A 27,345-nucleotide genomic window follows, 5' to 3' on the forward strand; every position below is an offset into this window, starting at 1 on the left:
GAAGGGGAGAGGGCGAAGAATTGAAGAGGGTAAAGGGGAGGGAAAGAAAAAAAAAAAGAGAGAAAAGTAACAGAGTAGAGGAAGGAGAGCAGTAAAGAATGAGGGGGGGGGGGGAGAAAGGAAAGGGAAAAAGAACCAAGAGTAGAACAAATCTAACTACCCCTAGACAAATGGGCCAGGGGCACAACAACAGACAGGAAGGAGTGAGGGAGTAAGAAAAGATGGGGGGAGAAGTGGGCCCGCAAGCACCACGAGTGTACCTGGTAAGGAAGACCCTATGTCCCCACCCCCAACAAAGTGTAAAGGGATAGGAAGCACAGGGCTACAAACTGACTCTAAGGTCCAAATAACAACATTGTATAAAAACACAGCAATACCAACAACAAGGGCCATCTATAAAGCCCAGCAGGAACAGGATCAAGAGGAACAGAGTAGTCACAAAACAAAATAAACATAGTGAAAATGTCCACCAACCACGAAACAAGTCCAAGACCACTCAACATAAAAGGATATTAACACTGTCCTGTGGGCAGATCAAAGACCGGCGGTATGAGGGCTCATGCTTCAATGGGAAGCTGAGCTGAGAGATCTGGTTGGCGGAGCGGAGACCCAGGCGGATCCGGTATTGGAAGACGTCGTGGAGATGAGTTTCGCCGAGGTCTCTCTCTGGAAGCAGCCGAAGAAGAACGCCTGGAACCGCGGCCGCGCCTGGGTATAGTAGGGCGGGAGGAATCCAGAGCAAGCCAGTTCGGGACTGAGACAGGGCGCACATCCAGGGAGGCAAACAAATCAGGCAAGTCCGCCGGGGAACGGACAACAATCGAAGACGAGCCAGCACGAACAATCAAATGGAAGGGATGACCCCACCTATAGGAACCTCCACAGTCCTTAATCAGAGTCAACACCGGCTGAAGGGCACGGCGCATAGCCAATGTGCGGGATGAGACGTCTGGGTAGAGCTTGACAGAGGCATTCTCAAAAGGCACCGATCCCATATCCCAGGCACACCTCAGGATGTGTTCCTTGTCCGTGAAGTAATGTAGTCTACACAGAACGTCTCTAGGATTAGCAGGGTCAAGCGGGCCAGAACGTTGGACTCTATGCACACGGTCCATCATGAAGGTAGCATCCAGCGAGCGTTGAGTCGCCATATTGAAAATGGTATTAATACGGCTGATCAGATCATCCTGAGGGCCTTTTTCTGGCACTCCTCGTAATCGAATATTATTTCTGCGACCCCGGTTCTCCTGGTCATCCAGGAGCAAGGCAATTTGTTGAAGGCGGGCCTCAGAGTGGGTTTGATTGCTCTCCACTGCAGACAGGCGTTGTTCCAAAGAGGACAGTGTTTGATCAGTAGCGTCAGCCCTAGTAGTAAGTTGAAACACATCAGACTGGATCGCACCGAGGGCCTGTGCCTGGGATTGTTCCATTCGGGAAACTACAGCATCCAGGTCCTGTTTAGTGGGCAGAGCTTGAATAAGGTCCCGAAGTAGCTGAAAGTCCGCAGAGGCAATATGGGCTGCCGAGCAGGGCAGGGAGGCCGAATCCATGGATTGCACGTCATGTCCAGGGAGGGTGGCAGACAGTGAAGGAGGTGGCTGTGATTGGCGAAGCGGAGGAGATGGAGGAGCCATGTCATCAGTGCCAGACCCAGTAGCCGAGGTTCCAGATCGGGACAGGAAGGTAGAGATTGACGGTGAGTGAGTAAGAGAGCGACTCGGCGTGCGGGAAGGAGCAGTAGAGGTGTTAGGACGTCTTCTGGACATATCACAATGAGAAGCGACCATAGAAGGTAAGGAAGGTACACTCGCAGTATCACCAGGCCTTACATGAGGCGGTCACACAGGTCCATAATCAAACCTGGTACCCATGAGGTGCAAAAGGAGCAATGGGAGAAGTGCTAGTTCCGTGGGGATATACTGCAGAACGTGGAACACACAGCAAGTGGAGGAAGGTGAGGAGCCCCCCCTGATGGTGGAGTAGGGGCTCAGCACTCCCTTCACACCACTGCAGTGCACGACAACAAAAAAAAAAAAAAAATTCCCTGCTAGAAAGGTCTCTGAAGAGGGTAAGAAAGTCCAAAAAACAGTAGGGAGTACTCACAGAGTTAGCAGAATGTCCCAGCAGAAAGTGTCAGGATGGGAGCCAAAACAGCAGGGGGGGTGAGGTGTCTCCACTTCAGGCAATGCAGGGAGGCCAGGCAGCAGGTAGATCAAGGGGTTCAGAGAGCAGAAGAGTTCCCTTACACACTGCATTAACCCCTTCACCAGTGGAAGTGTTGTCAGTTAGTCCCAAGGGACACTGTCTATGTGTGCCAGATGTAAAGGGAGGGGGAGGGAGGCTCACATCAATAGTGCAGACAGAGCAAGGGTTCTCAGACCTTCAGCTATGGCCCTCTAGTATAGCAAGTTTACTGTTGTCCTGAGTGGAGAAGTATCAGTCCCGTCCTCCATGATTTTGACAATACGCTTGTCGGTTGTAAAGCACCCCAACATGAACTCAGCCATGTCTGCCACAGTGTTAGTTGGCATGACTCCTCTGGCCCCACCGGAAAGTTCAATCTCCATTTCCTCCTCATCCTCCCTTTCTACCCATCCGCGCTGCAACAATGGGATGATTCGAAGTTGCCCGGAAGCCTCCTGTATCACCATCACATCATCGGACAACTCTTCTTCCTCCTCCTCCTCCTCCTCCTCCTCCTCCATTAAACGCAGTGAAGCGGACAGATGTGTGGACCTACTCTCCAGCTGTGACGGATCGGATGCTATCCCTAACTCCTCTGTGTGATCTGAGTTATCCCTGATGTCAATCAGGGATTCTCTCAGAACACACAAGAGCGGGATTGTAAGGCTCACCATCGCATCCTCAGAGCTCACCCTCCTTGTGGACTCCTCAAACACCCGTAGGATGTCACAAAGGTCTCTCATCCATGGCCACTCATGGATGAGAAACTGAGGCAGCTGACTTTGTGGCACCCTAGGGTTTTGTAGCTGGTATTCCATCAAAGGTTTCTGCTGCTCAACCACTCTATTCAACATCTGAAACGTTGAGTTCCAGCATGTGGGGACGTCGCACAAAAGCCGGTGTTGTGGCACATGCAGGCGTTGCTGGAGAGATTTTAAGCTAGCAGCGGCTACTGTCGACTTGCGAAAGTGGGCGCACATGCGCCGCACTTTCACCAGTAGCTCTGGAACATTGGGGTAGCTCTTTAGGAAACGTTGCACCACTAGGTTGAAGACGTGGGCCAGGCATGGAACATGTTGGAGTCCGGCAAGCTCCAGAGCTGCTACCAGGTTCCGGCCGTTATCACAAACGACCATGCCTGGGCCCAGGTGCAGCGGCTCAAACCATATTGCCGTCTCATCGAGGAGGGCATCCCTCACCTCGGAGGCAGTGTGCTGTCTGTCCCCCAAGCTGATCAGCTTCAGCACGGCCTGCTGACGTCTACCAACGCCAGTGCTGCAACGTTTCCAACTCGTAGTTGGGGTCAATCTCACAGCGGAGGAGGAGGCGGTGGCGGAGGAGGAGGCGGTGGCGGAGGAGGAGGAGGTGGAGGAGGAGGAGGAGGGGGTTGTTCTTCTCGTGTCCCTGCCAGGAATGTTAGGCGGGGAGACGAGGTACACCGAGCCAGTTTGGGAAGCAGTCCCAGCCTCAACTACATTCACCCAGTGTGCCGTCAGTGAAATGTAGCGTCCCTGTCCGCATGCACTTGTCCACGCGTCGGTGGTCAAGTGGACCTTTGTGCAAAGCGCGGAACTAAGGGCCCGCCTGATGTTGAGTGACACGTGCTGGTGCAAGGCGGGGACGGCACACTGGGAGAAGTAGTGACGGCTAGGGACAGCATAGCGAGGTGCCGCAGTTGCCATCAGGTCCAGGAAGGCCGGAGTTTCAACAAGCCGGAACGCCAACATGTCCTGGGCCAGCAGTTTAGCGATGTTGGCGTTCAAGGCTTGCGCGTATGGGTGGTTAGCAGTGTATTTCTGCCACCGCTCCAATGTCTGAGAGATGGTGGGTTGTTGTAAAGAAGCGCCTGATGGTGCCTTTGATGGTGCAGAGAAGGAGATAAGACAGGAACAGGGGAGGATGAGGAAGAAGTCAACAAAGTGGCGGAGGCAGATGAAGTGGTGTCCTGGCTCGTCCTCTGGAGTGCATCGCCAGCACAGTCAGCAGTGGCAGTGGCAGAGGCAGAGGCAGAGGCAGTGGCAGTGGCGTGAACGGCAGGCGGCCTTTGTCCTGCCGTTGCTGCCTGCCACTGATTCCAGTGCTTGGATTCCAAATGACGGTGCATTGAAGTGGTGGACAGGTTGCTCTTCTCAGAGCCCCTAATCAATTTCGAGAGGCAAATTGTGCAGACAACACTATATCTGTCCTCGGCGCATTCCTTGAAAAAACTCCACACCTTCGAGAAACGTGCCCTCGAGGTGGGAGTTTTTCGGGGCTGGGTACGAACTGGAACATCTTGGGAGATTCCGGGTGTGGCCTGGCTTCGCCTAAGCTGCTGACCTCTGCCTCTAGCTACCCTTTTTGGTGCTGCACCTGCCTCAACATCCACACTACTTTCCCCGCTTGACATCCCCCCTGTCCAGGTCGGGTCAGTGTCCTCATCATCCACCACTTCCTCTTCCAACTCCTGTCTCATCTCCTCCTCCTGCACAATGCGCCGGTCAACTGGATGCCCTGACGGCAACTGCGTCACATCATCGTCGATGAGGGTGGGTTGCTGGTCATCCACCACCAAATCGAACGGAGATGGAGGAGACTCTAGTGTTTGAGCATCTGGACACAGATGCTCCTCTGTTAGGTTTGTGGAATCGCGACGTGGAGGGGCAGGTTGAGGGACAATGAAAGGAGCGGAGAACAACTCTGGGGAGCAGGGACAGTTGGGGTTATTGTTCTGTGAAGCTTGGGAATTTTGGGAGGAAGGAGGACAAGACTGTTGGGTAATAGGAGGAGAGGAGGCAGAGTCTGACTGGCTGCTGGACAATGTGCTGTAAGCATTCTCTGACAGCCATTGCAAGACCTATTCCTGGTTCTCGGGCCTACTAAGGTTTGTACCCTGCAGTTTAGTTAATGTGGCAAGCAACCCTGGCACTGTGGAGTGGCGCAATGCTTGCTGCCCCACAGGAGTAGGCACGGGATGCCCTGTGGCTTCACTGCTACCTTGCTCCCCAGAACCATTCCCCCGACCTCGCCCACGGCCTCGTCCACGTCCCTTTCCGGGAGCCTTGCGCATTTTGAATTCCCAGTCAGAAACTGGCACTATATAGCAGTAGCAAAAATTGTGGGTGCACGTAACCCCAATATATTCTTTGAATTCCCAGTCAGACAATGGCACTATATACCAGTAGCAAAAATTGTGGGTGCACGTAACCCCAATATATTCTTTGAATTACCAGTCAGAAACTGGCACTATATGGCAGTAGCAAGAAATGAGGGTATTTATAACCCCAATATATTCTTTGAATTCCCAGTCAGAAACTGGCACTATATGGCAGTAGCAAGAAATGAGGGTATTTGTAAACCCAATATATTCTTTGAATTCCCAGTGAGACAATGGCACTATATGGCAGTAGCAAAAATAGTGGGTGTATATAGCCCCAATTCTATTGCTAGGGGACTTGCAGGGTATTTCTGGGGTGAAGGTGGGGGGGCACACCGTTGGAACGGGTATCGGGGTATATATCGGGTATACGGGAATACACTGACAGTGTATTCCATTCAGGATCCTGGGAAAGCTGGGTTGCGGCGATTGAGCCCGTCAGTGCCACGTTACACTGACAAGCTTCTCCCTGGAATTTAGCTCTTATAAGAGCTGTTGGTTGTCTTCTCCTTCCTATCCTAGCCTGTCCCTGCCTACCCAGAATCTAAGCCCTAGCTAGCTGGACGGAAACCTCCGTCCCCGGTGAATTGCAAGCTCAGAATGACGCGAACCTGGGCGTCGCTGTTCTTTTAAATTAGAGGTCACATGTTTTCGGCAGCCAATGGGTTTTGCCTACTTTTCTCAACGTCACCGGTGTCGTAGTTCCTGTCCCACCTACCCTGCGCTGTTATTGGAGCAAAAAAGGCGCCAGGGAAGGTGGGAGGGGAATCGAGTAATGGCGCACTTTACCACGCGGTGTTCGATTCGATTCGAACATGCCGAACAGCCTAATATCCGATCGAACATGAGTTCGATAGAACACTGTTCGCTCATCTCTAATAGGCAACTCTGTCAATGTCCTTGACTAACCTGGCCAGAGCCTTGACTTGAACCCAATTGAGTATCTCTGAAGACACCTGCGAATGTCTGTCCAACGATGGTCCAAATCCAACCCAACAGAGTGTGAGAGGATCTGGAGAAAAGAATGTCAGAAAATTCCCACATCTGAGTGTACAAACCTCTCAATCTTATTTGAAACTTTTTTTTTTTTTAAAGGGATTCTACCAATAAACCAACATTTTTCCATTTACCACGTTGGAATAGACTTAAGAAAGGCTATTCGTCTCCCACCTTGCTCAGTCGCCTCTGGCCCACCGTTCTGTAGAAATACTGTTTTTTACCGGTATGCAAATGATCTCTCTCACAGCAATGGGGGCGTCCCCATTGCTGCCATAGAACTGTCTCCAGCGACGCCTCCATCTTCAGCTGCAACCGCCTCTTCAGTCTTTTGTCTTCCGTCTTGGTCAAACTGCGACACCTGAGCAGTTGGCTCTGCCAGTGAGACACCAGCACAGCCGAGTGCGCATGCCCGCTGGCGGCCATTTTTGGGAGTCCGCTCCTGTATTGAACTACAAGAGCAAGAGCAGCCTCCCAAAAATGGCCGCTGACCAGCATGTGCAGTCAGCTCTACTTATGTCTCACTGGTAGAGCCAACTGCTCAGGCATCGTAGTTGATCCAGACGGAAGACAACGAGAGAAGGGGAGGATGCAGCTGAAGATGGAGGCGTCGCTGGAGACAGTTCTCTGACAGAAATTGGGATGCCCCCATTGCCATTTGAGCGCTGGGGCCCTCCCCCATTGCTGTGAGAGAACTCATTTGCATACCGGTAAAAAACAATATTTCTACGGAACGGTGGGCCGGAGGCGACTGAGCAAGGTAGGAGACGAATAGCCTTTCTTTTTTTTTATAAATCTTATTTTATTGATTTTTAGAAAACCAGAACATCATACACAACATGTTCAGTGAAAAGTCACATTAAGATGACAAATCCATTGATACAGGCGGCTGAGTACAACAAAGCATATAGTCAAAACTAATAAATTGCATGACCATAGTAGATATACATAAATAAGCAATAATGAAATCTATATCAGTCAAAGAAGAAACATATGTCTCGTTTGAAAACAACTGTTCATTATCAAAGAAAAATAAAAGAAGGGGGGGATCTATAAAGAGGGGAGGGGAAAGACGGTAAAGGGGGGAGGGATGTTTGAGCCTAAAGCCGAAGTAAATAAAGTGAAAAAAGTATCCAGATCTTTGGGGCTCGGGTGGAGCCGACATGGACTATTGATTTATAGGGAAGCCCACCAGGGGGACCACAGTTTCTTGTAGGCATCATGACGCCTCTCCTTCCAGCTTATAAGTTCTTCATACCTCGCAATCTCATGCACTTTGGTAAACCAGAGTGAAATTTTTGGGACTTCCGCTGAGAGCCAAAACAACGGAATCAACAGCTTAGCAGCCTCTACTAGGTGAACTATCAGATTCTTTTTGGAAGGTAAAAGGTTGTCTTGCGGCAGTGACAATAACACAAATTCTGGGGATAAAGTAATATCCTTTTTCATTATGTGCGATATCTGAGCTTGCACCTCCGACCAATAGGCTTTGATGTGAACACAGTCCCACCACAAATGTAACATAGAGCCAACTTGCTTGTGACACCGCCAACATAAATTTGAGTCTGATATCTTTCTGTTGTATAACCACTCAGGGGTCTTATACCAACGAGAGAGCACTTTGAAATGTAGTTCCTGTTGTCTCACACAGGTGGAAAACCCATGAGAATGTTTTAATATATCATTTACATCTTGCTCTGTAAATTGTGTCCCTAATTCTTTCTCCCAAGAGGAAATATACAGAGGTGTTGACCGGGGGGATGTGGCAGATATAAGCGCTTTACAAGCGGAGATTGAGCGCCGTGAGGGATCAGTAGATTGTAGAGTTAGTTCAAATCTTGAGGGAAACCACTTCCGTGGTGTGGATTGGATGGTTCTCTCCACCACTGAAGTGAATTGGGCATAATTCAAAAAATTAATTTTAATTGGCGACACCATTTCTTGTAGTTTAGCCTGAGAGATCGGTTTTCGATCTACTATCAGATCTTTCACCGTGTAGTTATGCAGTTTGGATCATATATCAGCTGGTGATGGACAAGGTGGGGAGAGCAGAAACGGCAATGCATTAGCAGGGGCAGCAAGAGAGGGGAGAGGGGAAAGTGTTGCTTTATACCTGGACCAGACCTCACATGGACCTAGAAGTAGAGAGTTAAAAGTAAGATTTTTCAAGTCCGCGTTAGTAGCTGACCATAAAAATTTATAGAGCTGTTGGGCACAGGCACCATCTGCTAGTATTTTACAAGTATCGTCCTTCAGCGGTTTGTTGTAAAGAAACCATCGATTCATCTGAATGGCATGGTAGTACTTCAATATGTCCGGTATCGCTATACCTCCATCTTTTTTGCTCCTAGTCATGACTTGATATGCTAGTCGGGGGGGTTTATGTGACCAGATAAAAGCACTAAACAATCTCCTAGTAGTAACAAAAAAGGATTTAGGTAAGGCTATCGGTAACATTTGCATCGTGTACAGTATTTTTGGGACAATATATGTCTGTAGAAGATTCCGTCTACCTAGCCATGATAGAAAGGGAAAATCATACTGTTTAAGTAAACGTTTTACTTCATCAAGCAATGGAGGGTAATTTTTTTCTAAGACCAAATGTATAGATCGGGGCAGTTGTATACCTAAATATTTAATGGTTTGCTGCTTCCAAATGAACGGAGAGGATGTTGCTAACTCAGATGCCAGTTTATCGTTTAAGGAAATATTTAAAATTTCAGATTTAGATACATTGATCTTGTAATTGGACAGGATACCATACTGATGTAGCAAGTCCGTTAATGTGGGAAGACCCACATCAGGGTTTGAAATCAGGAACATCACATCATCCGCGAAAGCAACTGAAGATATCATTCTCCCGAATGCCTTAAAACCGTGTATCAGTGGGTGTTGCCTAACCGCCTGAAGCAAAGTCTCCAATGTCAAGATAAATAAAGAGGGAGACAAGGGGCATCCTTGTCTCGTTCCATTTGAAATAGTGAAGTACTCAGAGAGTGCACCATTTACTTTTATTCTCGCGTGTGGCTGCGAGTACAACGTAGCTATCGCTCCAATAAATTGGTCGGGCATGCCAAAGGCCTTTAACGTTGCGAACATAAAGGACCAGTCCACCCGGTCAAATGCTTTTTCAGCATCTACTCCCAAAAGTATTAAGGGGGACCGGGTGGACTGGGCTATGTTGATGGCGTGAAGGAGTCGGACAGTATTGTCCTTCCCCTCCCTGCCCCTGACAAAACCAGATTGTTCACAATGTAGTAATTGTGGCATCAAATCTCTTAATCGCAACGCTAGTAACTTTGCCCAGATCTTAAGATCGTTGTTCAGCAACGAAATAGGCCTATAATTACTGCACGCTGTAGGATCGCGCCCCTCTTTGTGGATCAGAGTTATATGAGCCTCCTGTGTTTGTTTTTGCATCTGATCTCCATTCAATAAGGCATTGCAAAAATCGGTCAGCGGAGAGAGAAGTTGTGCCTGGAATGTGGTATAGTATAAGATCAAAAGCCCATCAGGGCCCGGACTTTTGTTGGGCGGAAAACTAGCAATCGTCTTCCTAACTTCGTCTTGTGTAACTGGTGAAGTGAGAAACTCCCTGCCTTCTTCTGTCACAGTTGGAAGAGACAGTTTGGCGAGGAAATCCGCCATATTTGCATCTCTGTTTACTTGAGCTAAATATGAACTGTCCTGTTTGAGATTATACAAGGAGGAATAATATGTATGAAAAGACCTTGCAATACTATCTGTATCAAAGACTATTGAGCCATCAGCCTTTTTGATGGAGGCTATGTGTGATTTTGCTCTCTCCTTCTTTAGCAGTGCGGACATCAATTTGCCGCCTTTATTTCCATGTGAATATAGGCGAGATCTGGAATAAAGCAATTTTTTTGCTGCTATATGATTCAAAGATTTCTTTAACTTCTCTCTCAATGACACTAACTCAGCATGTGTGGCAATACACAGATGTCTCTTATGCAATCTCTCAAGAGTTGAGATTTGCGTTAATAGAGAATCTATCTCTTTCTGTCTCTCCCTCTTTTTTGCCGATGCTTTGGCAATTAGCAATCCCCTTACGAAAGACTTATGTGACTCCCAGACAAGAGGGGGAGATACATTTGGTGTCACATTTCTCTGGAAGAATGCCACTAATTCCGCTGCAATATGAGAGCGGACATCTGGATGTGAAAGTAAGGTTTCGTTAAGTTTCCAATTCCACGCTCTTGGGGTCATGTCAGGAAAGTGGAAAGAGGCTAAAGTAGGAGCGTGGTCGGACACCGTGATATAGTCTATGTTCGCAGTGTGTAAGGAGTTTAACAGAGATTGAGAAGCGAAAATATAGTCCAAACGCTGATGAGTCTGATGTGGTGTCGAGAAAAAGGTAAAATCCTTCTGCGAGGGGTTCACACATCTCCATGTATCAACTAAGTGTAGATTCTGCAATGCCTTATGAATAGAGCTCAAAGCTCTTTGAGATAATGACGACTTCCCAGAGGATGAGTCTAGAGCAGGGTCTAATACAACATTTAAATCTCCACCTAAAATAATCTCACCTTCCGCGAATTGTGAAAGGGTTTGAAGCATGGAGACTATCCATGTCCATTGGTTGGTGTTTGGGGCATACACTGATGCAAATGTCACCCGCCTGGAGGAGAGTAAGCCTTTCAAAAATAAGTATCTTCCCTCAGGGTCCTGGAGGGTGCACTGACATGTGAATGGCAGAGTATGTCTAATGGCAATCGCCACTCCCTTCGAGGCAGAAGATGGGTGATTAGAATAAAACCACTGGTCATAGGGGGATTTTGGGAGCTTAGGTATCTTACCTTGTTTAAAATGAGTCTCCTGTAGAAATAGGAGATCCGCGTCTAATTTCTTTGCCATTGAGAGTAGCCAATGTCGCTTGTTGGGCGAATTGAGCCCATTAATGTTAAAGGACGAAAACTTGAACAAAGGAGGTTTCGGATTGGTCCTGTTCGGTCTAGTCAAGGTATCAGCAGCCATGGTTACCGTACCCGCAGTCTCTATGTACTAGAAGGTAAATAAAGAGGGAATATTGAAGAGGAAGGGGGGGAGGGGTGAGACAGGACAAGGGGTGGAAAAACACTAGTACAGGTGTAATACAGTAAACAGAATAGTGTAACCAACGAGACACTATTACTACAATCTGTAGTAACTATGTGATTATTGCACTCTATATGAGAACAACAAGCACAGATTTGTACAATAGTAGGGTCAGAGAAAATCCTGATCGGAAACGAACCTAGTTAACGCCGATATGAAAGAGCTAAAGAGTTTGTCATAAACTAACAGCAGAAATATAACTTAATCTATGAAATGATGAGACAAGATGGTGGTAATCTCATGAAGTCCCCTTGGGATAAATATAGTGAGTCCCATTAAGAGTACAAGAACTCATGTTATAATATATATGCCAAAACGCAACAGTCCATCAGTCCTATGGAGTAGTTAAAGCACATCTTTCAAAAAAAAAAAAAAAAAAAAAAAAAAAAGAGAATAAGTATAGATTCCACAGGGATTCAGAACATGTGCAACAAAAAAGAACAGAGTGTCCCAGAGGACAATTAACACAACTAAAATAAGGACAAAGCACTATCCACGTGTTTGCGAAGTGGAGAGCGTTGAAGTAACTCACGATCAGTGGACAACAGTGAAAAAGAGCTCATGGTGTACCCATTCTACTTCTCAAGATATTCTTCCTGAATTTTGGTGATCTGTGACGCATTCCGGTATGCCCTATGGCTAGTGGAGGTAATTGCGGCGGCATTTCCAAATCACCCGTAGGTAGCCAAGATTGTATCTCCAAAGGCTCTATATCCAGAATAGACCAAATCTGTTGTAGATCTGCAGGTGTATGAACCTTAATGAGTCTACCTCCATGCAATACGGCCAGTCCAAATGGGTATAACCAGGCATATTTGATACCTCTGGAGCGCAATTCTTCCAGTACTGGTCGTAGTATCCTCCTTTTAGCTAAAATAGATGGCGCTATGTCTTGAAAGAGCAATATTTCGTTACCATCTATTTCTATGCGATCCTTTTCTCTTGCTGCATTCAATATGGCATTGGTATCAACAAATGATAATAAACCACAAATAATGTCCCGAGGGGGTTCATTTTGTCTAGGTTTTGGGCGTACAGCCCTATGAATTCGTTCAATTACCACCTTCTCTGCACGGTCTGGGCCTAGCAGATCAGAGAACAGGGATGAAGCCATTTTGTGTAGGTCTTCTGTACCATTGGTCTCAGGTAATCCTTTTAGTCTGATATTTCTCCTCCTGTTTCTATTTTCTTGATCTTCAATTTGTAAAAGAGATCTATCTAGTAAATCCTTATGGTGTTGCAAGTGCGCAGTTACTGCGTCGGCATGTGTGTGTACTGCAGCATAAGACTCCTCTAGGGCTGTAAGTCTAAGGCCTGCAGCCAGCATATCAGACCTATACTCGGCCATTTCCTGGACCATTGGCATAAGAGCTTTGGCTAAAGCTTTTTGTAAAAATGCCCTTGTAATCGGGGCTGCACTTGCCTCACTGCGGTCTCCCTCAACGCCACTCTCTCCCTCCGAGTCCTCAGCAAAGTCCGTCACCGCTTTCTGTATCGGCGCCATCTTAGGAGCAGTATGCGGCGAAGGTGAGCCTTTCTTCCTAGCGAAACGCTGTAAGTCACTGTGGATTTTCTGGTGTTTAGGGGTGCCCGGAGGGTCCCTGGACCCGTCTCTGTCCGTCTTGACCATGTCTCTGCTGTTAGGAGCTGTAACGGCGGCAAGAAGGTTCCCAGCGAACGGAGCTTCAGAGAGATGCGTCCGCCATCTTGCGCGGTCAGGCTCCGCCCCGACGAATAGCCTTTCTTAAGGCTATTCCAATGTGATAATTAGAAAACATGTTGGTTTAGTGGTAGAATCCCTTTAAGTTATACAATGTTTCACAATGTTTTACAAAGTCTAAAACTTCTGTCCAGAATTGTTACCCCTCATTCTAAACTACCCCCTACTGGAGCGAGATTGTAATATCTGCACCTAAAAAAACAACCACTATGGATCACATCTTAGAAAAATATGGAAATAACTTTATTGAATATAGTGTTACAATACACATTGAGAAAGGTACAATATAACATAATACAATGAGAACAATGGACAGTTCAAGGAGTAATCCCATCTGGGCAAGGTTCCATCTGGCCCCCATTGTGTATGGGAGGGGCTCAGCTTCTGAGTTGTCTCCATATCCCCTACCTATGGAGGACCACATCTCTACATTTTTCCCACCCTCACCACTGCAGTATTACATGTTAAGAGGGAATGGAACTGAGATCTTTACCTACTACGCCTCCATCTTCAAGTCTTCACTTACGCTAGAATCTCTGCTGAACTGATTTTAGTTTCATAAGATGGACTGTCTATGGAATGAAGGAAGAAAATAGAGCTGAAAACTGTGTGCCCATGAAGTCTATAGAGAGGGAAGAGGACCGAAGGGAGAAGAAGTTAGAGAGAGTTAGGGAGCAGAATCTCCTGCTTTCTCCATAAGGGAGCCAGGAGCGCAGATAGTTGTCAATTTGAAGCAAATTTTTCCACTTGTTCATATTCCACATCAAAATCCACACTTGCCAGGTGGTATTTTCTGCCTACCATTCACTTCAAGGGGAGTTATCAAACAGAAACTGCCTGAAGATCGAGCTGAAAAAAATCAGATAAAGGAAAACTCCATTAGATGAAAAATCCATATCTGACTCCCACTAAAATTAATGGTTTCTAGTGGAATCCGCCTGAAATTCAGCACCAAATTCCTCCATATGAACATAAGATAATGTGTGGATATAGAACTGAAGAATGACCTGAATGCAGGGGTGTAACTAGCAAAGACTAGGCCCCCCCTTAAACTTTTGACTTGGGCTTCCCCCATGGCATAGCACCCCTTTTCCAGGCTCCTACACAATATAATGCTCCATTTACACACAACACAATGTCTCAAAGTGGCCTCCAGACAGTATAATGGCCCACAGTGGTTCTACGGTGAACCGAAGGTCTTGCCCTCTGACCTTGAAAATCTCTTTTCCCAAAAAAACGTGCTGTATTTTCTCTTCAGAGCAACAAAAATGGCCAACTGCAAAATATAGCTAAGAAGAGGGTGCTAAACCTTGCCTGAAGGTCATCGGCTTAGTCATCAAAAACTCTTCTCCCAGATAGAGATGGGCGTAAAAGTCCTCTGGAAGTTTAGGCACACCTTAATAATAAATTATTCATCATTCATCTATTTCCCAAAAACAATTGCCCACTCGTGTACATTCTTAGGGTAAGTTCACACAGAGTTTTCTGGTAGTGGATTTTGACGTGGAATCCACCTCTAATCCACTGCCAAAACAGGCTAACCCTAACCCCCTAACCCTAACCCCCTAACCCTAACCCCCTAACCCTCTAACCCCCTAACCCTAACCCCCTAACCCTCTAACCCTAACCCCCTAACCCTATCCCCCTATCCCCATAACCCTAACACCCTAACCATCTAACCCTAACCCTAACTGCCGGGACTTCAATGGGAGCCGCTCACTTCTTTTTTCAATCCTCTGCACCAATATCCGGTCCAAAAAACCCCTTGTGAACTCAGCCTTATACTAGTCAGTTTCTGTAAGGATATAGACTTTCCCTCCTACACTTCAGTGGGAACACTGGAGATAACTAAGTGCTGGATTCGGCTATCTCTGGTGCTCCAGTTGAAGTGAAGTTGTAAGGAAACACATTAGGGTAAGTTCACGCGGGGTTTTTTGGACCAGAACTTCAGGTGGAGGCCGCCTCAGGTTCCGTTACAAAATATGGGTAGTTGCAACTGAATGCAGATGCACTGCACCGGCATCCAGTAATGCACTCTTTTCTGGATTAGGCCCAATGAAGGGGCCTAGTCGGGAGGAGGGAGTGTCTTCAGGCTGAATCGCGAGGCGAATCGACCTGAAAAATGAGCATCTCGGAACAAACCGCTCCGAAAAAAAAAGAACTGACCGGCTCCCATTGATTTCAATGGGAGACGTCTTTTTGGTCAGGATTTTGAGGCAGATATGGCCTAAAAATCCTTACCAAAAATCCCATGTAAACTTACCCTAAGTCTGTTGAATGTGAATTCCCAGGATGGATGGGGTTCTCAGTGGTCAAACCCCCACCTATCAGCTATTTATACCCTGTCCTATGTATAGAGGATAAATATTCTTTGTGGCATAGACCTCTTAAGGTTCTTGTAGAATGATACCATACACAGTCAATTCCATGGTCACATAAACAGGTGCCTTTCTCCAATACATGGTCAACCTAGCAGACATGGGCTGTTACAATTGTGCCTGCTGGAGATTGATATGTCGACATGTATGTCGTATCAGTTCATATATTTATGTGTCAGGTCACTTGCAGCCTTCTTAATATCTTTATTTCTGAAGCTATAGATTATGGGGTTAATCATAGGGGTAAATACAGTGTACAACAGGGATAAGATTTTACTAATGGTCAATGTTTGCCGTTTTGTTGGCACAACATACACACTGAAGAGAGTCCAGTAGAATATGGAGACCACAATGAGGTGGGAGCTACAGGTGGAGAAGGCTTTCTGTCTACCAGTATTGGATGGGATTCGTAGAATAACAAGAACAATATTTGTATAAGAGTAAATGATGACTGTGGTCGGTATGAAGATGGATGGTACGCTGAGTAGGAAGACCTCTACTTGGACAATGAAGGTGTCGGAACACACAATTCCTAGTAAAGGAAGAAAATCACAGAAGAAATGGTCGATGACATTTGATCCACAAAACACGAGATTGGATATTGTTATGGTGTCGATCAATGTAATGGAGAAGCCGAATAACCAACAAATCAATGCCAATGTCATACAATTGGTCAATGTCATGATAGAAGTGTAGCGGAGGGGGTTACAGATGGCCAAGTATCGGTCATAGGACATCACTGAGAGGAGAAGACACTCACAGGCTTCAGAACCATCAAAAAAATAAAACTGACTGATGCAACCCACAAAGGTAATTGTAGCCCCATCATTCAGAAGAATGTGGAACATTTTAGGGGCAATATTCGTGGTCAACAAGATGTCACAGATGGAGAGTTGTGAGATGAAGAAGTACATTGGGGTGTGGAGGATCTTACTGGTGGACACCAGGGTGATGATCAGGAGGTTCCCACATATTGTCCCACAGTAAACCACCAGGAGAAGACAGAACAGGAGAATTCTAAAAAATTGGCCACCTTGAAATCCTACCAGGAAAAAATCTGTGATCAGAGTCAGATTGTTCTCCTAGAATACAAAAATGGAGCAACATTAAGATTTCATCCACAAACAAATTCCCACAACGATACAGCCATGTATTAAAACATATACAAACATGTAACTTCATACATAGTACATGCTCAAGATGTCAGACCAAGGGGGTAGAAGGAGGCTGGAAATAAAGTAATACCTGTCGATAATGGGGCACGAGATAGAACCAGCTACATCATTTTCTTTCTACTTCATCCCTATGTTGGTCTGGTGGCTCCAGAGAGGACACATCGCTCCATGTATTATGGTACTTTATATGCTATACAAAATCCTCACCGTAGCCTTCAATAGCCTTCTCATGTATCTCAACCCTCTGGAGATCCCACTGCCCACTGGGTCCATAAGGTGGAAGAGATCCAGATAATGAAGGACTTGACAGCTTCCCTCCTCCATGATGCCTTTGTTTTGGCCTAGAACACTTGGATTTTTTTTCAAGGTATCAAGGACTACGGAGTCCTCCTGGGGAGGAACAATCTGCGATGACATGTGGTCGATGAGAGGCAGGTCTGCTTCATCGCCAATCTCCTTCTACCTTCCCACCACTTTTTAAAACCACATCCCTCACCAACTCCCTTCAGTTCCCTTTGATGTTTCTTCTTTGGCCCTCTCATACTGTTCAATCTCTAACCCGTCTCCCCTTCTTTTTCATCTATGGCCTGGTTGTCCGTCTTTGCATTGTACATAAAGAATTAATTCAAAAATTGAAATTCAGTTAAAAAAAAAATTTAAATAAGAAATAACATGTTAAAAAAAAATTGTGCTCTTAGTGCTCGGTGGATGTTGGAAGTACAGAAGTATTTTTGACCTCTAAGTAAGGAGTCCGGTCCTGAGGTGTAGCTGTAGGGAGCATGGAGGTAGCAGCCCCTCTGCCACATCAAATCTGCCACTAAGGGTAAGTTCACACAAGTTTTTTCGGAATACGCCTCAAAATCCGCTGCCAATACCGGTTCCCATTGACTTCAATGTGAACCGTTCGCTTCTTTTTTCCGCAAGCTAGTAACTAGGGTTGAGCTGATCTTGAGATTTCAGGATCGATTTTAAAATCCAGTTTCCGATCATTTTCCAGCCGATCTCGATCGTGCATTTTGCTCGATCGCCGATCGGGATCTGTTCTTTCCTGATCCCGATCGCTCAACCCTAGTTGTATATTATATATGCAGTGGAGTTGAGCCGATCTTGAGATTTTAAAATTCCGATTTTTGATCATTTTCCAGCTGATCCCAATAGTCGATCGCCAATCGGGATCCAATTTTTCCCGTTCGCGATCACTCAACCGTACTAGTAGCAGGAAAAAAAAGTTGATGCCCCTTCTCGCTGCGGATTCTGCAGCTGAATCGGCCACGGCGTCCACAGCGCTGGGCTCCCTTCCTATTAGGCCCATTCATTTGGGTCTAATACGGAGCAGAATACGGTGACATAATGTTCGCACACGGAATGCAAACTGCCGGAGTTTGTGAACATCCCGGCTGCAATAATACTATAATAAAATACCAGGAAACATTTTAGAAATTGGTTGAATACTTGAAAAACATTACATATCGCTCATCTTATTCACTATTTAAATAAGATTATTATTATTATTATTATTATTATTATTATTATTATTATTATTATTATTATTATTATTATCATTATTATCATTATTCCATACGATGCCTCTAAGTCTTAGGGCACAAAAATACATCCAGATACAACCTATATAAACCTATGGAGAAAAAAAATCCAAATGACAAAAAATTCCATAAGAAAGGCAAAAACGATTTGTATTTGTGGAATCTAATATTTATCAAATAACGTTCAAAAGGTCTAAGAATATCAGAGACGATCCGACCACTAACTCCTGATATAATGCAGAAGGTTTATTCAGAATCTCAGTCTGTTCTGTAAAGGAAATCCCCGAGGTTTCTTCTTCCCTACGCCAGACATGGATTGTATTCAGGTATTGTAGAGGAGGTAAGGTGATCCCGCATGGATGTCGGAGTACTCACGTCTGGGGGCGTCATGATCCTGCACAGACCTGTAAGGGGATATCTCTGTAGATCTCACAGTCACATAGTGACATTTATTCCAATACTGTATAGTCGGGCTCAGTGGACGACAAGGACACGATATGTCATAAGACGAGAATCTCCGGGTGACGACCTCTATATATATACAGGGCATGAAGGCAGGAGACGATCCGGAATATTCCTATGGGATTCCTCTACATCATTATCTCACGTCTCTCCTGTGTAACAGAACAAAGATACAGGAACAAAAGTTGACACATTTATGTAGAAGAACTTCTCAGAACAAATCAGAGACAAAATGACAAAAAACATAGAAATGTACAAGTATGTAGTTACATAGATCAGACTGTAGTAGGCGCAATCACTGGTCATATGAGGGGTTGTATACCATTGTATCCTTCCACAACAATGCTTTATATGTGTGAATATTGAGATATTTGGGGCTGATCATTTATTATATCACTTATAAGCTCCAGCAAGGATCCAGGATCGTGTTTTATAGAGGAAAGATAGTTTGTGGCTGTTTCATCTTCTATCTGCCCGATACTGTCTCATTGTGTATATACTGCCCAACTGAATAAATAACGATGTGTAATAAGACCGACCACATGCCCTGACCTCTCCATGTATCTTTGTGCCCCTATACTGATATCACTTGCCCCCGTATTACAATAATCCCTCTCCACTTGCCCCCACAGTATATTGGCCCCCTCTAGTTGCCTCCTCCGGGTCAGTCCACAGTGTAACATCCTTCTGTCATTGCCCTTGTAGTATAATGCTCTGCTCTAGTTACCCCCATAGTATACAGCCCCTCACCTGGTGCCCCCACAGTTTATATACTGTCCCCTCCTTGAATGGGAACAACCAATCAATCAGTAAGTGCCTACTACTTACCTCACCCCTTTCCCCGGCTCGTCTCTTCTGTCTCTACCACCAAAGCCTTCAGAAAGCAGCAAGAACAATGCAAGCAACGTCACCACATCACACCTACAGCTGCCACGACTTTGGGTACAGGGGTACAATGGTGAAGCAGGGACTGGATGACGCCTCACCATTGAATTTAACTCATCTTTGTCCAGAGGAAGCCAGGACCATTGGGAGGTAGGTTAGTTCTTTTGACCAAAAGGTTGAAGGGCCCATGTAGACAACTGTGTACTTTATCAATGTGCTGCCCGTGGATGTCACAGATAGTATACGCACTCATTCAGCTCAATGGCCCAATAATAATATAAAATTAATACGTTGTATTTATATAGTGCCAACATATTCTGCAGCGCTGTACAATTTGTAGGGTTCAAATACAGACAGAAAGAGACATTACAAGGAAATAGTCACATCACACAATGGGACTGATGGCCCTGCTCGCAAGAGCTTACAATCTATGAGGTAGAGGGGGTGACACAAGAGGTAGCAGGGGCGGCATTGCTTATACAGGGGTCAGACAATTCTGTAATAGAGGTGACTGTCATTACACAAACATAAAGCTGTAGGAGCCGTCACCAGTCGTGTCTTGTAACATGTGGATGGAGCTTGGACATATAAAGTTATCCTGAGACGATATCATATCATGTGGGGTAATGTGGGAGCGGGGACAGAGGAGGGTTAAGGGTTTACATTAGACATTGTGATAGGCTTGTCTGATAAGATGCGTCTTTAGTTTGCATTTGAAACTGTAGAAATTGGGAGTTACTCTGATTGTCCGGGGTAGAGCATTCCAGAGAAGGGGTGCAGCTCGGGAGAAGTCTTGTATACGAGCGGGGGAGGTTCTGATAATAGAAGATGTAAGTGTTAGGTCATTGAGTGAGCGGAGAACACGGGTTGGGCGGTAGAGAGAGATGAGGGAGGAAATGTAGGGAGGTGCGGCATTATGGAGAGCCTTGTGGGGGAGGGGGAGAACTTTATATTTTATTCCATAATGAATAGGCAGCCAATGTAGTGACCGGCACAGACCTGAGGCATCACTGTAGTGACCGGCACAGACCGGAGGCCTCGCTGTAGTGACCGGCACAGACCGGAGGCCTCACTGTAGTGACTGGCACAGACCAGAGACCTCGCTGTAGTGACCGACACAGACCGGAGGCCTCACTGTAGTGACTGGCACAGACCGGAGGCCTCGCTGTAGTGACCGACACAGACCGGAGGCCTCGCTGTAGTGACCGGAGCAGACCAGAGGCCTCGCTGTAGTGACTGGCACAGACCGGAGGCCTCGCTGTAGTGACCGGCACAGACCGGAGGCCTCGCGGTAGTGACCAGCACAGACCGGAGGCCTCGCTGTAGTGTCCGGAACAGACCGGAGGCATCGCTGTAGTGACTGGCACAGACCAAAAGCCTCGCTGTAGTGACCGGCACAGACCGGAGGCATTGCTGTAATGACTGGCACAGACCAGAGGCCTCGCTGTAGTGACCGTCACAGACCGGAGGCCTCACTGTAGTGACCGGCACAGACCAGAGGCCTAGCTGTAGTGACCGTCACAGACCGGAGGCCTCACTGTAGTGACCGGCACAGACCGGAGGCCTCACTGTAGTGACCGGCACAGACCAGAGGCCTAGCTGTAGTGACCGACACAGACCGGAGGCCTCGCTGTAGTGACCGACACAGACCGGAGGCCTCGCTGTAGTGACCGGCACAGACCAGAGGCCTCGCTGTAGTGACCGGCACAGATCAGAGGCCTCGCTGTAGTGACCGGCACAGACCAGAGGCCTCGCTGTAGTGTCTAGAATGATGGATGAGTCTGGCCGCTGCATTCAGAATAGCTTGAAGAAGAGGGATAAAGCAGCCTGCCATACAATTGAATGTTGGGCAAGCCTGGGAGCCTTCAATAGCCTCCAACTGTCATGGTAATGGGATGCCAACCTTGGTTCTGGCGACCTCTGGCAAAATGGCTGTACCTCAGTCAAAGATGACTGATGCAACATTTTGCAGGCACTGATTGTGGGCATTAGCGCTGGGTCTCTGCAGCATAATACAGCAGACACCTGGTTGCAATGACCGTTCCTGAGCGTCCTCCATATTTAAATAGCCGACATCTAATAGTGTTTTTTTTCAGAGAAGTTCCCACTAACAACAGTGTGGGGCACATTCATTTACTTGGGAATTTTTTTCTGCCCTGTGCTTTACTTAAGACACATTAGCGCTTTTTTTTAATCTGATGTCATGCTGCTTCACTACTTTTGCTTTTTGGCTGTCGCCCATGTAGATATCCCTGTCACATTGTATTTATAGCTTACACCTTTTTTGAAACAAACACTCCAGTGTACGGTCAGCGTGGAAAAGCCCGCCAGATCAGGCAGAATTAAAAAGGGTCAACTGTGTCTTGTATAAGGGGGCATTCACACAGAGGAAAACGGAGCTGAATTTGATGTTGAATCCACGTCAGATTCAGCGCTGATAAAAAAAGCCTCCCATTGACTTCAATGGGTTCCAGTACTAACAGAAAAAGGAACCCATTGAAGTCAATGGGAGGCTTTTTTTTATCACTGAATCTGACACGGATTGCACACCAAATTCAGCGCTGTTTTCCTTCATGTGAATGCACCCTAAGGTTCCCCAAGATTTCCCCAAGATTCCTCAGGTATGTCTATTAGACTTGAACTGTATTGGTCCGTTCCCATGGAGTAACGCGGTGCTCACTCTGACATGTAAACACGTGTCAGAGTGAGCGCTTCAAAACAGAATCCCATTGACTTCAATGGGTTCCTTCTTACACACGCTGTACATTGAAATCAATGGGAGGCTTTTTAACTAATTGATTTCAATGTGTTACGCACGTAAGACGGAACCCATTGAAGTCAATGGGATTCTGTTTTGAAACGCTCACTCTGACACGTGTTTATGTGTCAGAATGAGCGCCATCTTACTCCATGGGAACGGGGCTTAAGTTTTTCTTGGTCAGTTCAGTTTCGTGGTCTGGATTTCAGTGGAATGATAGATAGGTGTGACCGGGGGGCAGATCACTCCCTGGTTCTCCACAACAGGCCTCCATTGTATCTCAGCCCAGGTGCTGGAGCTCATAACTGTACAGGTCAGCATGGTGGTAAGATAACATGTCTCCTGTTTTATGGCCTGAGTGGCTTGTAGTGTACCACGTGCATAGTCAGGGAGGTTGTCAGGTAGTTAGAGCTTTCCTGAGCAGGAGATGATTTGTCTTTTCTTTGCACACCTGAATATAAGGCTGAGGCCCCACGTTGTGGAAAGGCAGCTTTTTTTTGCTGCAGATTTGGCTGTGTATTTTTGAGCCAAAGCCAAGAATGGCTACAAAAGGAATAAGAAATCTATAGGAAGGTCTTATACTTAATTGATGATTTTTTCCTATTCTACCTTCTGATACAGAGTGACTTCTCCATGATGTGTATGTATAAACACTGATCCTATAAATGCTACGGGACTGACACAACACTGTAGTCGCCTGTCTCCATCATTCCCATTAAAGTCGCCATGACATTGTCCATTACCGCTATGTTCAGGACTAATGTATATTTTTCTAATAGCTGTCACATGACCATTGGGAGTATGGGAGTAACTTGGTGTATTTATAGGTCCATTTTTTGGCAAACAGAACAAAAATTGTTAAAAAGATTGACAATTATCCATTTTGATGATCCCACAACCCCCATGGAAGTCAATGCGTCCTTTAACTGCCATCAAAACAGATGTATCCAGGTGACGGCCATTAATAATGGATCAGGACAGGTTGGGTAACAAAGGCCAAAGAAATTCAGCCACTTATTTAACATTCATTAAAGGCAGAAGCAAAGCAGAGGACACTCGGCATCTAAAACAGGAAAACTGGCACAGAACAGAAGCAAAATGGATGTGCAACATCTGTTACAAATGGACCAATTCATCTATTCTTCACTCCCGAGTAATGGACGCTGTTGGGTGGATGGGACTCTCCATTCTCATGATCGTTGGAGGACTCAACAGCCAATCTCCAGATATCAGACACATCCTCTATCCATAGGACAAGGGTCGTAAAACATCTTTGACAAAAATACAGAGAACTTAACGCAAAAAATGCAACAATGTTACACAAAGCTGAAATCCTGCTTAGAGAACAAGCAATGGAAATCCAAGTAGACGACCCTACCGGCCGCAAAACCAATACATTGACTCCACTAGGAATGCGGTATAATCTGCCCATGGACCTGAGGTCTAACATTGAGGTGCACAGGGCTGGAATACAAGAGATGGGGAGGATAAATGTATTCTTATTGAGGACACAGATGGCATTAAAAGAGAACTCTTAGGGGCACTAAACCCATAAGGACACGGGAGCGGTTTCGTTTCCTAAATTACCCCGACAGGTTCTCTTTGAGCATGCAGATAAAGGGGATGAGTATATCACACCACCTGAACGAGTCATCAGAGTCGTCCTACAGCAAACTGGATGAAGACAACTCAAAAGTACAGTAAATGAGTTGCGAAGTCTACACATTTTTGGGACTTAGACTTAGATAACTCTAAATTAGGGTTAGGAAACCTTTGGCATTCCGGCTGTTGTAAGACTATGACTCCCAGGGACAGGGACAGGGGTCAGGGGTCAGCAACCTTCAGCACTCCAGCTGCTGTGAAACTACAACTCCCAGCATGCTCCATTCACTTCCATGGGAGTTCCAAGAACAGCAGAGCATGCTGGGAGTTGTAGTTTCACAGCAGCTGGAGTGCTGAAGGTTGCTGACCCCTGTCCTTCACAAAATGCAGAAGTCCAACAATGCAGAAAGGAAAAATCAGTGAAGATATCAGACAGATGATTTTTTTTCCTCTCACATTCTGGTGTGAAGGCTAATATGACTGCTGAGACCAATGGAGGCCACTAGAGAATGACCAGTGACGTCACTCACATATGTTCCTTACCAGAGATTGCTGAGGCCTCTGAAATCATGAAGGCTCCCTTGGCCTGACCAGTCTAACAATCCATGGAACGTGAGGGTAAAGGGATTGGGACTGTTCAACGACGTGTTGGATTTAGGTGAGTATGTTTATTTTTCTTGTTTGCTTTTTTCCCTACCAAATGCCCGAGACTTCTGTTTTCTGAGATTTCTAAATCATGGACAACCCCTTTACAATATGGCTAAGAAATGCAACCTGTTACAAATTATCACATAAAGGTCCCCCCCCCCCCCCGATGCTGTTGTCCTAGTCACTATGGGTTTGACATCTTTGTGTTGTGGTGTCCCATATGAAGATAGAGTGACCACCTACCAGATACATCTTCTGTCTAATGGGATTACGTTTCGCTCTGTGCTACAAATCAATAAGTTTACCCTCGCACAGCTCGATATATATATCTATGTATCATATCACTTGCAGCCTTCTGAATATCTTTATTTCTTAAACTATATATTATGGGGTTGACCATAGGGGTGAATACAGTGTAGAGCAGAGACAGGAGTTTACTCATGGTCAAGGTTTGATGTTTTGTTGGGGCAGCATACATACAAAACATGGTCCAGTAGAAGATGGAGACCACAATGAGGTGGGAGCTACAGGTGGAGAAGGCTTTCTGTCTACCAGTACTGGATGGGATCTTCAGGATAGCAAGAATAATATTGGCATAAGAATAAATAATAATTGAGGTTGGTATGAAGATGGCCGGTATGCTGATGAAGAAGACTTCTAGCTGGATTACAAAGGTGTCAGAACATGTGATTCCTAGTAAAGGGAGGAAATCGCAGAAGAAATGGTCAATGATATTTGATCCACAAAACAGAAGCATTGATAATGTTATAGTGTGGAGCAATGTGATGGAGAAGCCAAATAGCCAAGAGATCAGTGACAATATCGCACTATTGGCACTTGTCATGATAGAGAAGTAACGGAGGGGATTACAGATGGCCACATATCTGTCATAGGACATCACTGAGAGGAGAAGACATTCTGATCCTTCAACGCCAGAGAAAAAATAAAACTGAAGGATGCAACCAGCAAAAGTGATTGTAGCCCCATCATTCAGTAGAATGTGCAACATATTGGGGGCGATATTTGTGGTTAGCACGATGTCACCTATAGATAACTGGGAGATGAAGAAGTACATTGGGGTGTGGAGGATCTTACTGGTGGACACCAATAATATTATCAGGAGGTTCCCACATATTGTCCCACAGTAAACCACTAGGAGGAGACAGAAAAGTATCATTCTAAAATGTCGGCTGCCTTCAAATCCCAGGAGGACAAACTCCGTGACCACAGTCAGATTGTTCTTCTGGAAAACAAAGATAGGGTAACATTATGAAATCTGCTTAATATACTGTAGAATTGGAGAACATCCATGATTAAGACAATGCTGTGTCACATGTAACATGTATGAAACCATTATGTACACACCGATCTATGAGACAAGGACTGAAAGTGGACAAAGACATTAGTAAATGCAATTTTTAGAGACCATAAAAATAATCATTGTTTCCGTATTTGCATCTTTCTTCCTCTGATCAAATCTGTACAGTAGACGTCTATGGAGAGGGGAGAAAGAGGAGACCTCCTAAAAGCAGGGATATCTGTACTATATAGAGACAGCTCTATCACAACCCAGCTGGATTATCAGACATTAGAATCCAGCCTTCGCCTGAGAGAAGTGATTAATTTAACGCTCCTCCTCCCCCTCCCCTCGCCATAGACATCCTTATAAACTGATTTATATAATCCCTGCCTTCCAAGATCCATATTTTTTCCATTGACATGGAAATTTTTGACAGTGAAACATACATATTTACAATGGACATGGGGTGGACCTTTCATCACAAACTCCAACTCCAGGAATGTTGAGGGTTAGATGACACATTCTATCTGTGCCAGAATCAGTGAAGCAGCCCTTAGTAAAAGATGTAAAGAGCTGGTGGAGGTGGTGAAAGGTTCTCATCCAACATCAATGGTGCATGTACGTTGGCCATAATAGAAGGCAGGTCACACCATGAGGGAGTCATCTGATGGCTCGGACCTTGTTCTACAGCAGAACAATGATCCCAAACATACAGCCGATCACTAAGAATTCATTATATTCTTCATTACATAGGAGAACAGGGATCGTGACATTGTCCAGTCTATCTGGGATGAGATGAAAGAGAAGGAATGGAGCAAGCAAGATCTGGGCTTAGTTCTCCAAAATGGCGGCAGGAACAACCTCCCTTCCCAGTTCTGCCAAAAACTGAAGCAAACCAAGAAGAATGGATGGAAGGCAAAGGGCAAAGGTTACACTGAAAATGTATTAGAATGACATTAGTTTTTTTTCACTCACTTCACTTTGATAATTGACAAAAATAAAATTGTAACACTTCTATATCTGAAATCAATCGTTGAACGTTGTGCAAATCGAATGTGAAATTTCCTTTCTTTTCACAGCTGCTTTACCCCTGAGGCGTGCCCATTTCCATGGATCGCTTGTGCATTGAGGGATCCGCGAAAACTGACAAAAATATGGTGCAGAAAAGTGAACAGCCGCCCTCACATGCACTGAAAGTAACGAGAAAAATAACGTTCCATCACACAACTGATTTTCTCTGCCGTGTGAGTGCTGACTTATTTTGCACAATTTCTTACATACTTGCCTAAATTTTTTTGCATAGTCCCTTATATAAAAAGCAACACAGATCCGACCCTCATGGAATAAGAAGCTGCACAGAATCCATACAATATAAAGCATGTTATCGGAAAGAGTACAAGGGGTTAATACAAAGAACATAAATGAGGGGAGAACTGGAA

General features: G+C 45.7%; 2 protein-coding genes across 2 annotated transcripts; both read right to left on the reverse strand.

The window, feature by feature from the left end:
* Positions 1 to 15,687: 15,687 nt before the first annotated feature.
* LOC142204315 (olfactory receptor 5G9-like) lies at positions 15,688 to 17,124 on the reverse strand. The gene is made up of 2 exons (XM_075275625.1): positions 16,915 to 17,124; positions 15,688 to 16,614 (listed from the first exon to the last, which is right to left on the reverse strand). Exons 1-2 carry the CDS (start codon positions 17,122 to 17,124, stop codon positions 15,688 to 15,690), a joined length of 1,137 nt encoding a protein of 378 aa, XP_075131726.1.
* A 6,364-nt stretch (positions 17,125 to 23,488) lies between these two features.
* Positions 23,489 to 27,286, reverse strand: LOC142204316 (olfactory receptor 5AP2-like). The gene is made up of 3 exons (XM_075275627.1): positions 27,188 to 27,286; positions 24,912 to 25,849; positions 23,489 to 23,627 (listed from the first exon to the last, which is right to left on the reverse strand). Exons 1-3 carry the CDS (start codon positions 27,284 to 27,286, stop codon positions 23,489 to 23,491), a joined length of 1,176 nt encoding a protein of 391 aa, XP_075131728.1.
* Between the last annotated feature and the right edge of the window lie 59 nt (positions 27,287 to 27,345).

The sequence above is a fragment of the Leptodactylus fuscus genome, chromosome 5, assembly GCF_031893055.1.
Source record: "Leptodactylus fuscus isolate aLepFus1 chromosome 5, aLepFus1.hap2, whole genome shotgun sequence".
Lineage (NCBI taxonomy): Eukaryota > Metazoa > Chordata > Amphibia > Anura > Leptodactylidae > Leptodactylus > Leptodactylus fuscus.

What these genes read in the sequence shown, in the direction of transcription:
- LOC142204315 (XM_075275625.1), bottom strand. Translation starts at nt 17,124, where the DNA reads ATGTCATCGCAGATTGTTCCTCCCCAGGAGGACTCCGTAGTCCTTGAT. An exon ending in GAAGGCTATTGAAGGCTACG is followed by an intron (nt 16,615 to 16,914) that starts GTGAGGATTTTG and finishes TTTGTATTCTAG; the next exon opens with GAGAACAATCTGACTCTGAT.
- LOC142204316 (XM_075275627.1), bottom strand. Translation starts at nt 27,286, where the DNA reads ATGCTTTATATTGTATGGATTCTGTGCAGCTTCTTATTCCATGAGGGT. An exon ending in ATGCAAAAAAATTTAGGCAA is followed by an intron (nt 25,850 to 27,187) that starts GTATGTAAGAAA and finishes TTTGTTTTCCAG; the next exon opens with AAGAACAATCTGACTGTGGT. An exon ending in ATATATCGAGCTGTGCGAGG is followed by an intron (nt 23,628 to 24,911) that starts GTAAACTTATTG and finishes TTTTTGTCAAAG; the next exon opens with ATGTTTTACGACCCTTGTCC.